Source organism: Balaenoptera physalus (genome assembly GCF_965194825.1).
Source record: "Balaenoptera physalus genome assembly, chromosome: 1".
Lineage (NCBI taxonomy): Eukaryota > Metazoa > Chordata > Mammalia > Artiodactyla > Balaenopteridae > Balaenoptera > Balaenoptera physalus.
In genome coordinates, this window is record NC_138882.1 from 77,168,183 (window position 1) to 77,185,644 (window position 17,462).

The 17,462-nt window shown below is 36.6% G+C and overlaps 1 protein-coding gene across 11 annotated transcripts in view; it reads right to left on the reverse strand.

Annotated features, from left to right (window-relative positions):
* Window positions 1–17,462, reverse strand: part of UHMK1 (U2AF homology motif kinase 1) — a 105,725-nt gene that overhangs the window by 5,374 nt on the left and 82,889 nt on the right. For 9 of the 11 annotated variants that reach the window (XM_082465713.1, XM_082465712.1, XM_082465707.1 and 6 more), the window contains 5 exons: window positions 15,937–16,112; window positions 12,201–12,373; window positions 7,026–7,219; window positions 1,790–1,930; window positions 810–998 (listed from right to left, as the gene is read on the reverse strand). In XM_082465713.1, coding sequence (XP_082321839.1) covers window positions 810–998; window positions 1,790–1,930; window positions 7,026–7,219; window positions 12,201–12,373; window positions 15,937–16,112 — 873 coding nt within the window. Of the gene's footprint in view, window positions 1–809; window positions 999–1,789; window positions 1,931–7,025; window positions 7,220–12,200; window positions 12,374–15,936; window positions 16,113–17,462 lie in introns of those variants that run through there. The other 2 variants (XM_082465717.1, XM_082465716.1) reach the window with 2 other exon arrangements.

Sequence of the window (17,462 nt, forward strand, 5' to 3'; positions counted from 1 at the left end):
CCAATGTTCTAACCTTTACCAAGGCATTCTAGTGCTTTTGTGCATACAAACAGTCTTTTTATCCCTTAAGAATATAAATTATATGGCAGAATGTTTCTTACAAAAGTACAGAAACATCGAATGATTTAGAAAGGGGGAATTCTAGGTGCCAAAAGAGGTTTTATCAAAAAACATAAGACGTAGCTTAAAAGTCCTTTATCTCACATTTGAATAGCTCCAAGGATCTCCTTTTTTTTTTTAAATTCTAAAATCCTAAAACGTTTCCAAAGTTTGAGTATCAGTGAATGTAAGCAGCATGCACATCCGTTCCTGGCACCTCCCTCAGCAATCTGAAAGTGCCATGGTGAGAAATGAAGTACGCCTATGTCTCATAGGCAGCCTGAGGGTGGCAGGTCTTTTGAGGGTTGGAGGGCAGGGGCTCGTAGATAGCACTTAAGTGAGGTCACAGATATATGGGCAGCAAAAATCAATCCTCTTGCGCTGTGGCACAGTGGCTTCTGATGGAATTTAACCATGGGGCACACCAGAAGAATTACCTTCTGACCATTATTCAGTAGGAGTCATTTCACTGACACAGTAGAGAGGCATCCAAAAAACCAAGAGCTTTAGAAGATTCCTCTTTAAGGGGAAGTAAAGCTATTGTTCTCTTTGTAATGGGCCAAGCCTTCATTACTTCATATCAGGATCTGCCCACATCAATACTTTGCTTTTTTAAAAGTTCTAGGAATACATCAGAGATAGAGGAGAAAGAAGTTCAAGAGGAGAAGCCCAGGAAGCATCCACACAAAAGAGAAAAAGCATCAACCTACCGCGGAATTGCAGGGAGTCGAGAGCCATTTTCATCTATGAAGTGGCCCCCGGCATTGAGGACCCAGCAATGATGGAGGGACATCAAAGCGTGCCTTGCAGTAGTGGGGTTGTCCTTCCCGTTCTGACTGTCTGCATTCTTCAGCGGGGAAAACTCATCTTCCCGTAATACTTCATACACCACAAACTTCCTAGAGTAGAACCATACAAACACTGCTTTATTATGAAATAAAACTGTGCACACAGCTTCTGACTCCTCTCTATATAGCTAAGCCTTTGGTCTTCAATTACAGTCTCTCTTAATCCAATTTCAAACAAATGCTGAAAGAAATAATGTTCATCCCTGAATGAAATAAAGTTGGAATTCTCTTCTCTCTGCAAAATGAAAAATTATTTCCACCCCCAACAATAAAATACTTCATCTTAAGTCAGATTAGAAATCTTAATACAAAAAGGTCATATTAGTATCTATTCTGGAACAAAAAAACAGGCAAAAAGGATGATTTAGAAACGTATATAGGAAGATGACTCTTCTGCATTTTCATATTGGTCAAATTCTGAGACACAAATCTCAACATCAATGTGATCTTTAACAGAGAGCTATATAAGATAAAAACATGTTCACTGAAACATCTACTCATAGATCAGTAAGACATCCTAAACACAAAATGGGCCAATTCTCTATCTCAACCTTTTCTGTCTCTCAGCCAAAATAAGTGACTTTAACAATTTTGCAGGAGGGCCAGATAATAAACTAACTGAAATTTTTAAAAAAGTACTCACAGGCAACTCAAACCATATTCCTGGATTGGTGGTTTCACACTAGAGGATGATAATGAGTCAAAACTATACACTCACAAGCAAAATGCCATAACTGACATATATGCTGTCAACTGTTTTCTGCAAAGAGTGTCCTGCCTAGAAAAGTAAAGGGCAACATTTCAAGATATACTTAATCTTACTGATGCTATTCGAAACATACTTTGCAAACTGGAAGATGTCAAAGACAAATTTTTCCATCTTTATTCCATTTGGTTTGTCTGGCTTAATTAACTGCCCCTGGGAATCCACATATGGAATCTTCTTTTGAGCCACATGGTGCTGCAACTGAGGTTCATAAATACTAAGTAGGAAAAGAAAAAAAAAAAAAAAACATAATCACTTTCCAAATTTAAAATGCCAGAGAATCTGATAATCATACTCAGGAGCAAACGCACCAACAATGAGTACTAAGATTTCAAAGGGAAGAGCATTTGTTAAATTTCAGTTCATGTTTAAATATTAAATGAATAGATTTCCCTATTCATTTCCTTAAATTAAAAAAAATCAAATCATGATCTCCAAAATAAAAAAAAAACACACACAGCTCACACCAACATCTCTCCCATGATTTCCATGTCTTTTATAAAATGTTCCACTCTTCGCCCCAACTTTCCCAACTGAGATACCATCAAATGTTAGATGGAAAGATGAGTATTTATAATTACTTTGGGTGAATTAATAACACAACTACAAAAAGCATAGTGGAATGAGAAATATTTTGGAACTGGAGTTGAAATTCTAAAGTAAAGTTGAAAATGGAAATCAAAAGAAAGCTGGAGTAGCAATTCTCATATCAGACAAAATAGACTTTAAAGACTATTACAAAAGACAAAGAAGGACACTACAAAATGATCAAGGGATCAATCCAAGGAGACAATATAACAATTGTAAAAATTTATGCACCCAACATAGGAGCACCTCAGTACATAAGGCAAATGCTAACAGCCATAAAAGGGGAAATTGACGGTATCACAATAATAGTAGCAGACTTTAACACTGCACTTTCACCAATGGACAGATCATCCAAAATGAAAAAAAATAAGGAAACACAAGCTTTAAATGACACACTGAACAAGATGGACATGACTGATATTTATACGATATTCCATCCAAAAACAACAGAATACACTTTCTTCTCAAGTGCTCATGGAACATTCTCCAGGATAGGCCATATCTTGGTCACAAATCAAGCCTGGGTAAATTTAAGAAAATTGAAATCATATCAAGAATCTTTTCCAACCACAATGCTATGAGACTAGATATCAATTACAGGAAAAAAACTGTAAAAAAATACAAACACATGGAAGCTAAACAATACGCTACTAAATAACCAAGAGATCACTGATGACATCAAACACAAAATCAAAAAATACCTAGAAACAAATGACAATGAAGAGATAACAACCCAAAACCTATGGGATGCAGCAAAAGCAGTCCTAAGAGGGGAAGTTTATAGCAATACAGTCCTACCTCAAGAAACAAGAAAAATCTCAAATAAACAACTTAACCTTACACCTAAAGCAATAGAGACAGAAGAACAAAAAAACCCAAAGTTAACAGAAGGAAAGAAATCATAAAGATCAGATCAGAAATAAATGAAAAAGAAATGAAGGAAACAACAGCAAAGATCAATAAAACTAAAAGCTCGTTCTTTGAGAAGGTAAACAAAATTGATAAACCATTTGCCAGACTCATCAAGAAAAAAGGGAGAAGACTAAAATCAACAGAATTAGAAATGAAAAAGGAAAATAACAACTGACACTGAAGAAACACAAAGGATCATGAGAGATTACTACAAGCAATTATATGCCGATAAAATGGACAACCTGGAAGAAATGGACAAATCCTCAGTAAAGCACAACCTTCTGAGACTGAACCAGGAAGAAACAGAAAATATAAACAGACCAATCACAAGCACTGAAATTAAAACTGTGATTAAAAGTCTTCCAATTAACAAAAGCCCAGGACCAGATGGCTTCACAGTTGAATTCTACCAAACATTTAGAGAAGAGCTAACACCTAACTCTTCCAAAATATAGCAGAGGGAGGAATACTCCCAAACTCATTCTATGAGGCCACCATCATCCTGATACCCAAACCAGACAACGATATCACAAAAAAGGAAAACTACAGGCCAATATCACTGATGAACATAGATGCAAAAATCTTCAACAAAATACTAGCAAACAGAATCCAACAGCACATTAAAAGGATCATACACCATGATCAAGTGGGGTTTATCCCAGGAATGCAAGGATTCTTCAATATACACAAATCAATCAATGTGATACACAATATTAACAAATTGAAGGACAAAAACCATATGATAATCTCAGTAGATGCAGAAAAAACTTTTGCCAAAATTCAACACCCATTTATGATAAAAACTCTCCAGAAAGTAGGCACAGAGGTAACCTACCTCAACATAATAAAGGCCATATATGATAAACCCACAGCCAACATCGTTCTCAATGGTGAAGAACTGAAAACATTTCCTCTAAGATCAGGAACAAGACAAGGTTGCCCACTCTCACCACTATAATTCAACATAGTTTTGGAAGTTTTACCCACAGCAATCAGAGAAGAAAAAGAAGTAAAAGGAATCCAAATCGGAAAAGAAGAAGTAAAACTGTCACTGTTTGCAAATGACATGATACTATACATAGAGAATCCTAAAGATGCTACCAAAAAACTACTAGAGCTAATCAATGAATATGGTAGAGTAGCAGGATACAAAATTAATGCACAGAAATCTCTTGCATTCCTATACACTAATGATGAAAAATCTGAAAGGAAAATTAAGGAAACACTCCCATTTACCACTGCAACAAAAAGAATAAAATACCTAGGAATAAACCTACCTAAGGAGACAAAAGACCTGTATACAGAAAACTATAAGACACTGATGAAAGTAATTAAAGATACAAACAGATGGAGAGATATACCATGTTCTTGGATTAGAAGAAACAACATTGTGAAAATGACTATACTACCCAAAGCAATCTACAGATTCAATGCAATCCCTATCAAACGACCAACTGCATTTTTCACAGAACTAGAACAAAAAATTTCACAATTTGTATGGAAACACAAAAGACCCTGAATAGCCAAAGCAATCCTGAGAAAGAAAAACGGAGCTGGAGGAATCAGCCTCCTGGACTTCAGACTATACTACAAAGCTACAGTAATCACGGCAGTATGGTACTGGCACAAAAACAGAAATATAGACCAGTGGAACAGTATAGAAAGCCCAGAGCTAAACCCACGCACCTATGGTCACCTTATCTTTGATAAAGGAGGCAAGAGAATACAATGGAGAAAAGACAGCCTCTTCAATAAGTGGTTCTGGGAAAACTGGACAGCTACATGTAAAAGAATGAAATCAGAACACTTCCTTACACAAAAATAAAACTCCAAATGGATTAAAGACATAAATGTAAGGCCAGACACTATAAAACTCTTACAGGAAAACAGAGGCAGACACTCTATGACATAAATCACAGCAAGATCCTTTTTGGCCCACCTCCTAGAGAAATGGAAATAAAAACAAACAAATGGGATCTAATGAAACTTAAAAAGCTTTTGCACAGCAAAGGAAACTACAAACAAGATGAAAAGACAACCTTCAGAATGGGAGAAAATATTTGCAAACGAAGCAACTGACAAAGGATTAATCTCCAAAATATACAAGCAGCTTATGCAGCTCAATATCAAAAAACCAAACAACCCAATCCAAAAATGCACAGAAGACCTAAATAGACAGTTCTCCAAAGAAGATAAGCAGATTGCCAACAAACACATGAAAAGATGCTCAACATCACTAATCATTAGAGAAATGCAAATCAAAACTACAATGAGGTATCACCTCACACAGGTCAGAATGGCCATCATCAAAAAATCTACAAACAATAAATGCTGGAGAGGGTGTGGAGAAAAGGGAACCCTCTTGCATTGTTGGTGGAATGTAAATTGATACAGCCATTATGGAGAGCAGTATGGAGGTTCCTTAAAAAACTAAAAATAGAACTACCATACGACCCAGCAATCCCACTACCGGCCATATACCCTGAGAAAACCATAATTCAAAAAGAGTCTTGTACCACAGTGTTCACTGCAGCACTATTTACAATAGCCAGGACATGGAAGCATCCTAAGTGTCCATCGACAGATGAATGGATAAAGAAGATGTGACACATATATACAATGGAATATTACTCAGCCATAAGAAGAAACAAAATTGAGTTATTTGTAGTGAGGTGGATGGACCTAGAGTCTGTCATACAGAGCGAATTAAGTCAGAAAGAGAAAAACAAATACCGTATGCTAACACATATATATGGAATCTAAAAAAAAAAAAAAAAAAATGGTTCTGATGAACCGAAGGGCAGGACAGGAATAAAGACACAGACATACAGAATGGACTTGAGGACACGGGGAAGGTGAAGGGTAAGCTGGGACGAAGTGAGAGAGTGGCATGGACATATATACACTACCAAATGTAAAATAGATAGCTAGTGGGAAGCAGCCACATAGCACAGGGAGATCAGCTCGGTGCTTTGCGACCACCTAGAGGGGTGGGATAAGGAGGGTGGGAGGGAGACACAAGAGGGAGGGGAAATGGGGATATACATATGCATATAGCTGATTCACTTTGTTATACAGCAGAAACTAACACAACACTGTAAAGCAATTATACTCCAGTAAAGATGTTAAAAAAAAAGTAAAGCTGAGTAACTTTTTAAAAAGTAGATAGTCATCTTAAATGTCTAAAAAGCAATCAAGTGAAGAATCAGATATTGAGAATGTCCTTCATTTAAAAATCTGGTGTGATAAAATAGCTCTTATTTTATCCTTAGTTGGCACTACTATGCTGATTTCCATCCTTGTCTCACGTTCTTTTTTCTTTACTTTCTAATGCACTAGTTCCTAAATGCTAGTCTGAGAACCAGCTAAATTAAATGGTGTGGGCAGCTTGTTAAAAATACAGATGTCTGCATCGACCTCCAGAAATTCTGATTCAGTAGATGTAGGGTAGACATCTGTTATTTTTTAAGGTTTCCAGTTGTGGTAGAGAGAGGGTATTCCCTTTCTTATTCTTTGCTTCTCCAGAACCTAGCACAGTTGGAGGGAGGGAAGTAAGAGAAGAAGAAGGAGAACTGCTTTGGACTCCAGTTAATGCACTGAGGAGAATGGGCTACTACAAATTTGCACTCGATGATATATCTTACTAAAAACAACTACAATGTCAGGTAAAATTCCATTTGATAAAGATGATCCTCAGAAGGGAAGATGAATCATGTACGATATGGACTTGAAGTTTCTTCCTACTTCTCAAGTGACTTAGCTTCGGATTAACAATAAATAAAAATTTTTAAAAGCCCCCATCTTGCCCATACTTGACAACATCTCTCAGAAACGGTACAGTGAAGAAATGGTTGGCAATGTTCCCCGCATTGAACAGCAGTCGTCCATCTGAGCTTCGTTTTTGAGCTGTAGACAGAGAAATCTCACTATATTCCACCACCTGGTATACTCCATCCACTCGGCAAACCACTCCAACTGGTTCTGTAGGGTTCGTTTTCTCTACCACCTGCCCACCAAACGAAGACAACAGTAGAGAAAGAAATTTAATCAGGCGCTGCATTGGAGATCTGTCATTTTCCAAGACCACATTTACAATTTTACTTTATCTTTAAGGTATTAAGTCAAAAGGAATCTTTAGATAATCATCTATCTGGGAAGAGGTAAACTATCTCCCTCCTATTTATCATCTAACTAAACTGTAGAGTAGAAATTCCATCATACACATAGGGCCCAGAAGAAATCACATGGGACTGGGAATAACTAAATGAGGAGTCTACGTCCCCCCGAATATGTTTTTTTTTTTAAGTATTTGTTTATTTATTTATTTATGGCTGTGTTGGGTCTTCATTTCTGTGCGAGGGCTTTCTCTAGTTGTGGCAAGCGGGGGCCACTCTTCATCGCGGTGCGCGGGCCCCTCACTATTGCGGCCTCTCCTGTTGCGGAGCACAGGCTCCAGACGCGCAGGCTCAGTAGTTGTGGCGCACGGGCCTAGTTGCTCCGCGGCATGTGGGATCTTCCCAGACCAGGGCCCGAACCCATGTCCCCTGCATTGGCAGGCGGATTCTCAACCACTGCGCCACCAGGGAAGCCCCTGACTGTTTTTATTATTGAATTTATCCTTAACCACGCTCAACTACTTTGAGAATAAATGAAACAAAATCTCTCTGAGATTCACAAAACAAAAGAAGTAAGGCATTTTGCCTCTCATTTTGTACTGCACAAATCATTATTTCATTTGAAAATGGTGTTTCTTTCATTTTCATTCATGAATACAGAAAATTCCTTATTTTTCAGGGACTTGGCTAGGAGGTAGGAGGGTTAGAGCGAGCAGGTCACAGGGTTCCCACTCCAACTTCAATCAGAAAAGCCCACTCATATTTACGTCTTGCAGGCTAGGTTTCGTTTGAAGTAAGAGGTTCTATGCTTTTTTTAAAAGTCTGAAAACCAGTGATTTGATAATCTAGCAAAGACTCTAGGATGATCAGGGAGCTGAGAGAAAAGTATTTGGTCAAAATCAGAGGGAAAACATAAGAGTGTGTAGTTTTAAAAAACCTCACAGGTGATTCTGATACCCCACTACCCTAAGCATGTATCACTGACCTAAATTAAGTGTTTAGAATAAAATTACGAAACAACTGCATGTAATGCACTAATAGAAAACTCAAGCCTCAGATGAGATGAATATCCAGCAGAAGAATCAAACAATTAAAATATATGAAGATATTGTTTTTGCCCTGTTCGATTAACAATTCAGCATACTCCAGAGTATTTTGAAAAATCTGTCCCCACTTTGAGAAGTCTATCCAAACTATACATGAAATTATATCAATAAAATTAAAGCTTTTCTTCAGCAACTGATTTCTTAAAATAAATACAGCCAGTGGCAGTCCCTTCCAGACAACTAAAGCCACTATTGAGCACTTGGTTTACACTGCAATTAGAGATATAGGCACTGAGTGTAGCTCAGTGAGGCTGGGTTACTGGATATGTAGGCCTGCTGTGTAGTTTCACTGTTTGCTGCCCTGAAAGGAGTACAGTATTCAATGAAAAGAAACCTTCTACCACAGAAGTGGATTAAACTGGAGGGAAACATACAGCAAAATTATTTAAACCAATCATGGACCTATTTGCAATTCTAGTCTATCACTTCACATTCCCTACAGTAGGTATCTCAGTAGACAGGGAATCTGGAATAGATTCCTCCCATTCCCATTAAAACACACACACACAAGGTTTGTTTTCCAATCACTTCTATACAACCTTACTCCTAACCATGCATGGAAAATAAAAATAAGCACATTCACACTTTACTTCCCAAGTGTTAATCTGCCAGTAAAAGGTTTACTTTTATAACAACTATGAACGTCTAAACACTATAAAAGTCCAGATTACAAAAGAAAGCATTTGTAAAGTACATGAAGTTGAAAGTCAGTTTATATTCTACAGAGAAGATTTACAGCATAAAATTAAGAGGTCTCTTGATTTCCTACAAGTTAAATCCTGAAAAGCTGAGTTCAAAGTAACACTTTAACCTCAAAGTTACTGCAACTGCTTTACAAAATTATCTTTTCTTTTTTTAAACATTTTTTAAAGGAATTTTTTTCTTTCTTTTTTTTTTAAATTTATTTTATGTATTTATTTATTTATTTTTGGCTGCACTGGGTCTTCATTGCTGCGTGTGGGCTTTCTCTAGCTGCGGTGAGCGGGGGCTACTCTTTGTTGCGGTATGTGGGCTTCTCATTGCGGTGGCTTCTCTTGCGGCGGAGCACAGGCTCTCGGCATGCGAGCTTCAGTAGTTGTGGCTCGCGGGCTCTAGAGCGCAGGCTCAGTAGTTGTGGCGCACAGGCTTAGTTGCTCCGCGGCATGTGGGATCTTCCGGGACCAGGGATCAAACCCATGTCCCCCTGCACCGGCAGGTGGATTCTTAAGCTCTGTGCCACCAGGGAAGCCCTAAAATTATCTTTAATTAACAATCATTCCTACTCTCTCAGCTATGTACTTTTGTAAACCACTCCACTAAGTCTTTTCTCAAGGCTCTCACTCCATAAAAAATACTTAATTCACCAAGACAGGAGCCTATTAAAGAATTAAAAAAGAATTCCCTGCATAGAATTCTACTACACACTATGAATCACTCCCTAATTTAGGTGTTTTTAAAAATATATTTTAACATCTTGATTTTTTAAATTAAAAGGGTGGGAGGACAGATTACATAAATGGTTTCTACTATTTCTAAAAGTTTTTAACATATACCAGTCTTGCAATATTTCGGTTCCATCTGAATATGTATTTATGCATTCATTGAGTGACTATTACATTATATGCCAGACACAGAACTAAGCAGGAAGACTGAGGCAGGATTTGTCCTAGAGGACCCAGGGTAAATGGAGAAGAGAGAATGGTTATATTTACATCCCTGCATGATTAATATACTCATAAAAGTTGGCACACGAATTCAAAGTTTTTTGAGCTGCCAGCAAAAACATAATTAATCTAAAGAATTTGGCTTTATAAATGTGATATAATACTAAAACTAAGAGTTGGGAAACAGTTCTAATCCTGCCTCTGCTAATGTGATGAAGGACCTTGAGCCTGGAACTTATTTAGTACTGGAACTCAGAGTGCCCATTTCTGAGATCAAAGGGGTTGACCAGATAGATGATCTCTGAGGTCCCTCCCAGGTTCAACATTCTCTAATCATTTAGAATTTAAATTGATTCTGAAGCTCAGAGCAGTAAAATTTTAAGTTTCTATTTTAGAAAGAAGAGTGACACCAAGTGGAACAAAGTCAGAAATACAGTTTTGTTTTGTTTTTTAAAGCTTAGTAGCTACGTAATTAAAATCCAATGCACTATTTCTACTACAGTTTAGTAGCTATTTACAATACAGCACAGATACTCATAGAGTACTGAAATGGATAGAGGTCTTCAATCAATGAACTAAACCAACCGTTTACTTTCAGAGTCAGGAGGAGTCTTCTTAGGTCTACCAGCTTAATCTCTCAAAACTTGTACTAGTAAATTTAAGACTTCAGCTTCTATGACTTTGCATTAGATTTGTAGATTAATTTTGAGAGAAATGACACCTTTATAATAGAAAATTTCCAACCAAGGATATGATATGTCTCTTATGGCAGCTCTTCTTTTTAAATTCGTATATTTAAAATTTATACGTAGTTTAATTTGTTTTTGTCAGAAGCGTATACGGTTTTGGCTTCTGGGAAATAGGTCTTCCCTTCATGTCGATTATAAAATTATTCTAACACAACACTGTAAATCAACTAAACTCAAATAAAAAAATAAAAATAAATAAAATTATTCTAAACTTTCTTCTATCATCTTTATGGTTTTTTACTTGGTAATGCATTTGAAATTGATTTTGGTATGAGCTCTGAGGGAGACATCTTACTTTATTTTTAGCCAGTTATCCCATTCATTTCCCCCCAATGAGTTGAAATGCCATCCTTACGTGAGTTTGTTTCTGACTGATCTGTTCCATTAACCTGTCATTCTATTCTGGTTTCAGTACTACACTCCTAGTTACTTTTTATTTACAACCCATTTTAATATCTGATAGAGTGTCTTCAACCCTCTTCCTTCCTTATCATCATCTTTTTTCAACATTTTCCTGGTCATCTTTACAATCTAAACTTTATTTATTCTAAACTTTACAGTCATTTTGTCAAATGTCCCCAAAATAGTCTCACTGGGACTTTGATCAGGATCGTGTTATACTCTAATTCTGTGAGAAGTGATACCTTTACAGATTTTCAGGAAAGTAATATTTACATTAATATTTTCAAATCTTCCAAAGTGTTATTAAGGTCTTTCATGTCATAAAGGCAAGTCTCTTATATTATCATCTATGCAACTAAAAAAAATGCTAAAAAGAACTATGCCAAGGACAGCTGTATTATATGGCATTACAAACCTCCCTCTGTCTCAATATCTGTATGTTTGTGGTCATTCAAGCAGTTATTTAATCTCTTTAATTGTCCTTATCCCCTATCTGCATATTTCCATCTTATTCACAAGATTATCATGAGTTACCTTGTCAAATGCCTTACTGAAGTCTACATCTGCTATTTCTATCATATTTCCTTTACCTACTACTCCAGTAACTTTGTCATAGGAAGAAACTGGGTTAATCCGATCAAATACAACTTGATATTAATGAATCCAACAACTTGATATTAATAAGCCCATCCCAGGCCTAGTGATGACCATTCACTTTCCCAGGTACTTACAAATCATCCTCGCATATTTTAAACTCTTACTTGTGATGGACTAAGCATACATCATTACTTCTAGAATCAAATGTTGCCAATTTAAGAAAAAAAGTAGGTGCGGGATAGTTTAGTTACTTTGGAAGATGAATGGTTCTAAAATATCCAAATCACCCTAATAAATCTAGTTTGACTCCTGGAATGTATATACTGACAAGAGAAAGACCACTTAAAGCCTCATTATAGTTGAGAAAGGCATTACCTTTGCTCCACAGTCTGCTCCTTTCTGAATGCAAAATCCAATGAAACGTGGGTCTGCCACTTTTACTAATATGTTGTCAACACAATAGACATGAATGCTCCAAATGCCTCTTTGCTCCATATCCTCCACAATATTCTGGGCTGCAAGAGCCCGATAAAGACCACCATTCCCATCTGGGAAATAAAATAGTCTGTTAGTAGCACACCAAAACTCAGTATGACGGTAACCCAAAGATTGTTTAATGTTTCTCAACTGGGATGAAGATCTTTGAAAACCAGTTTTACATTACAGGGCCAAGAAAACTGAATGTCCATAAGGAAGGATTCAGGTGTCAAAAAGTTATACTACGTGATTTTGAAGGTAATTTAGCATAAGTATAACATTATTAATATAGGGCTAGGCAACCCCAAAGAACATACTTTTCTTTTTAACTCAGCCCTTTTAACAATTTGGCCTATAATATATTGTGAAACATAAAATTCTTTAACAGGCAATAATTGTTTTATAACATTTCAAGTTTTATTTGTATGATTCAAGTTAGCTCTGTATTTATAGCCCCAACACTGACAATTTCATCCATCTCAAAAATAAAAATACACAAGTATTGATACCAAATGATTTGTTTAGAAACCAGATTAATATGAAGGTCTATGGTGATTTAAACTAAATATATGTAAAAGCCTCTTCTTTCCCCATCTATTTTTAGTGCTGCTTTAATGTACTTTTTCCATCAACAACCTCAGCTACAGCTTAAATGACAAAAAATTAGACAACTTCAAAAAACAAAGCTAAAAATAGTAAACTCTTCCATTAATTAAAAAGAAGTGAGTGGGGGGTAAAAAGAGATGAGATGAAATAAAAGCCTACACCTGCAAAGCACCACTGTAAATACTGTTTTTATTTCCTTTCAGCCTTTCCTTCAAGAAGAGCTTCACAGAGATGAGAATCTGTTGACACATTTACTTTTATAGTGGGATCATACTTATGGTCACTATATGTGGCTACACAGGCAGCACACTGCCCAATCCTAGGGATGCCATTAGCAAACTACAATGTGCCCTACAACTGTGCAAAATGGTGGCCCTAATCGTACTGTGCATGTAGCTCTGTATTTCTCATTCTCTTACTTAACCTACTGAAACTATTTCGCTTTGTCATTTAATATCTCCACACAATTGTTTCAATACTGTTTAAGAATTAATGCTGCAGATGACATGATACTATACATAGAGAATCCTAAAGATGCTACCAGAAAACTCCTAGAGCTAATCAATGAATTTGGTAAAGTAGCAGGATACAAAATTAATGCACAGAAATCTCTTGCATTTCTATACACTAATGACGAAAAATCTGAAAGTGAAATTAAGAAAACACTCCCATTTACCATTGCAACAAAAAGAATAAAATATCTAGGAATAAACCTACCTAAGGAGACAAAAGACCTGTATGCAGAAAATTATAAGACACTGATGAAAGAAATTAAAGATGATACAAATAGATGGAGAGATATACCATGTTCCTGGATTGGAAGAATCAACATTGTGAAAATGACTCTACTACCCAAAGCAATCTACAGATTCAATGCAATCCCTATCAAACTACCACTGGCATTTTTCACAGAACTAGAACAAAAAATTTCACAATTTGTATGGAAACACAAAAGACCCCGAATAGCCAAAGCAATCTTGAGAACGAAAAATGGAGCTGGGGGAATCAGGCTCCCTGACTTCAGACTATATTACAAAGCTTCAGTAATCAAGACAGTTTGGTACTGGCACAAAAACAGAAATATAGATCAATGGAACAGGATAGAAAGCCCAGAGATAAACCCACACACATATGGGCACCTTATTTTTGATAAAGGAGGCAAGCATATACAGTGGAGAAAAGACAGCCTCTTCAATAAGTGGTGCTGGGAAAATTGGACAGGTACATGTAAAAGTATGAAAATAGAACACTCCCTGACACCATGCACAAAAATAAACTCAAAATGGATTAAAGACCTAAGTGTAAGGGCAGACACTATCAAACTCTTAGAGGAAAACATAGGCAGAACACTCTATGACATACATCACAGCAAGATTCTTTTTGACCCAGCTCCCAGAGAAATGGAAATAAGAACACAAATAAACAAATGGGACCTAATGAAACTTAAAAGCTTTTGCACAGCAAAGGAAACCATAAACAAGACCAAAAGACAACCATCAGAATGGGAGAAAATATTTGCAAATGAAGCAACTGACAAAGGATTAATCTCCAAGATTTACAAGCAGCTCATGCAGCTCAATAACAAAAAAACGAATAACCCAATCCAAAAATGGGCCGAAGACCTAAATAGACATTTCTCCAAAGAAGATATACAGATGGCCTACAGACACATGAAAGAATGCTCAACATCATTAATCATTAGAGAAATGCAAATCAAAACTACAATGAGATATCATCTCACACCGGTCAGAATGGCCATCATCAAAAAATCTAGAAACAATAAATGCTGGAGAGGGTGTGGAGGAAAGGGAACACTCTTGCACTGTTGGTGGGAATGTAAATTGATACAGCCACTATGGAGAACAGTATGGAGGTTCCTTAAAAAACTACAAATAGAACTACCATACGACCCAGCAATCCCACTACTGGGCATATACCCTGAGAAAACCATAGGTCAAAAAGAGTCATGTACCAAAATGTTCATTGCAGCTCTATTTACAATAGCCAGGACATGGAAGCAATCTAAATGTCCATCGACAGATGAATGGATAAAGAAGATGTGGCACATATATACAATGGAATATTACTCAGCCATAAAAAGAAATGAAATGGAGGTATTTGTAATGAGGTGGATGGAGTTAGAGTCTGTCATACAGAGTGAAGTAAGTCAGAAAGAGAAAAACAAATACAGTATGCTAACACATATATACGGAATCTAAGGGGAAAAAAAAAAAAAAAAAGAGGCCATGAAGAACCTAGTGGCAAGACGGGAATAAAGACACAGACCTACTAGAGAATGGACTTGAGGATATGGGGAGGGGGTGGGGTGAGATGTGACAGGGTAAGAGAGTGTCATGGACATATATACACCACCAAATGTAAAATAGATAACTAGTGGGAAGCAGCCGCATAGCACAGGGAGATCAGCTCGGTGCTTTGTGACCATCTAGAGGGATGGGATGGGGAGGGTGGGAGGGAGGGAGATGCAAGAGGGAAGAGAAATGGGAACATATTGTATATGTATAACTGATTCACTTTGTTATAAAGCAGAAGCTAACACACCATTGTAAGGCAATTATACTTCAATAAAGATGTTAAAAAAAAAAAAAAAAAAAAAGAATTAATGCTACAGGTAAACTATAATCTAGCCTCTTACTTTTTAAGCAGCAGGTGGTTTCCAATTTTTCACTACAATAAACAATGTAGCCATGAACAATACTGTATATAAAATACTGGGTAAAGAGAATAAATACTCTGAATGCTGCTCAAACTGTTCTCAAGAGCAGACATCCACAGGAAGTATAAAAGCATATCCATTTTACCCATGGGCATTTCCATTTTTTTTAATCATTGTCAAATTTAAAAATAATTAAAATATTAATTTTTAACATCCAAATCACCGTATTAAAAAAAAAAGTCAAAACTTAATGAGCTACATATCGTAAATCAACCGTACTTCAAAAAAACAATTTAATGAGTTGTGTTACTACCACTTCTAGTCACCATTTAAATAAGAATGGTTACAAACCTGGAGCCATAGAAACCTTGTTCTTCTCTTCCAAAATAATTTTCCCATCAAAACTCATAGCAGGCAGCATTCCCTGCTGAAAAAAGATTACATTCTCTTTTTTTAAACCAAAGTACTTGTGCTTTGTGAAGAATTCCTTTGTAGATTCCATTGTTCTGCCACTGGTCATTATATACCTTGCAAGAGAAAAGTAGATCTTCTAAGCCATAGCGCTATGTGAATTAGGGCAAAGTCAAGTCTTGTCTATTTCCTAAGCTAAAGAAAATTTTTGAGAGCACCGTTTATTGTTTTCACTTCCTTCATCCTCTTCCTGGATAAGGCAGCATTAGCTGCTACCCAAGGGGAATTTCTTCCAGTAACTTCATCAATCCTTATGCATACAATAAATCTGTAACAATATTAAAACACATCTCCTGCAGCAGAAAGCCTACAACTGGCTCAAGTCAACATTTTAGAACTCTGAAAAGTGTATTCTAGGTTGAAATCACCTATTCTAGTAATAGGGAAAAAAGGGTAAATGTAATACGTTCTAATTATCTCTTATGGTTCTTTTTACAAAAATTTTGAAATGGAATCTGGGCTCTGCTCACCCTTTATTTAAAATCATAAAAGTGTAATTATACTCTCTGTTGTCACAAAAATCCAACCCATGCCACTGTAGCAAAAGAGAAAAAAATTCTATCTAAAACCATAATTAGTGACTACAATAGCTTTTCCCCTTACTAAAATGTAAACCATACATAAGTAGGGATTTTTGTCTGTTTTCGTTCTGTCTGTCTCGGTTCCCAGCACCCAGAAGTAGGTACTCAATTAATATCTGTTAAATGAAGAACATTATATAATTTCCCAGCACAGTCAATATCTGTCTGATTAACAAATTATCCTGGGTATTATGGGTATTATGAACCCTGGGCACAACAACTTTGGGCATCATAATTTAGATGACAAGAGAAGTGACTAAACTGTTCCACATAAGAAAAATAAATTCTGAGCTATGAGGAGAAAGAAAAAGAAGAAAATCCAACATGATAGTGGGAGGCCAGGGCTGTAAGTAGAATTTTGGCCACTTAGAACACAGACGTCCTTCAAAAATCCCCAAGGGAATCAAAATGAAGAAAATAGTTCACAGCTGGCCAATACCATTCTTAATAGCTAGAAAAGCTGAGGAAATTACAAAAAGCCTATTTTTAAAGGCATCAGAGAGCTACAAAAGCAACATGGATTAGAACTAAAATTCAAGAGAGTGAGAATCTTTCAAAGGAGAGCTAAAGATATGCAGCTGCCTTTTCCTGGGGGTATTTGCTGATCTGGGGTAAAGGCTAGTGGTAGAGAATCTGAGCTTGGACCAGGCAGAAGGACAGAGAAACCAGCAGAGTTTTTGTTGGTCACCTGGGGCTAAAATAACAAGATTAGGGACTTGAGGGATTTCAAACGCACAGCTGGTTTCCCCCTCAAAACATGCTAACTTCCAAAGCTGCTCTGAGAAACAGATTCAAGAGCTAAATCGAAACCTTTTAAAAAACAGA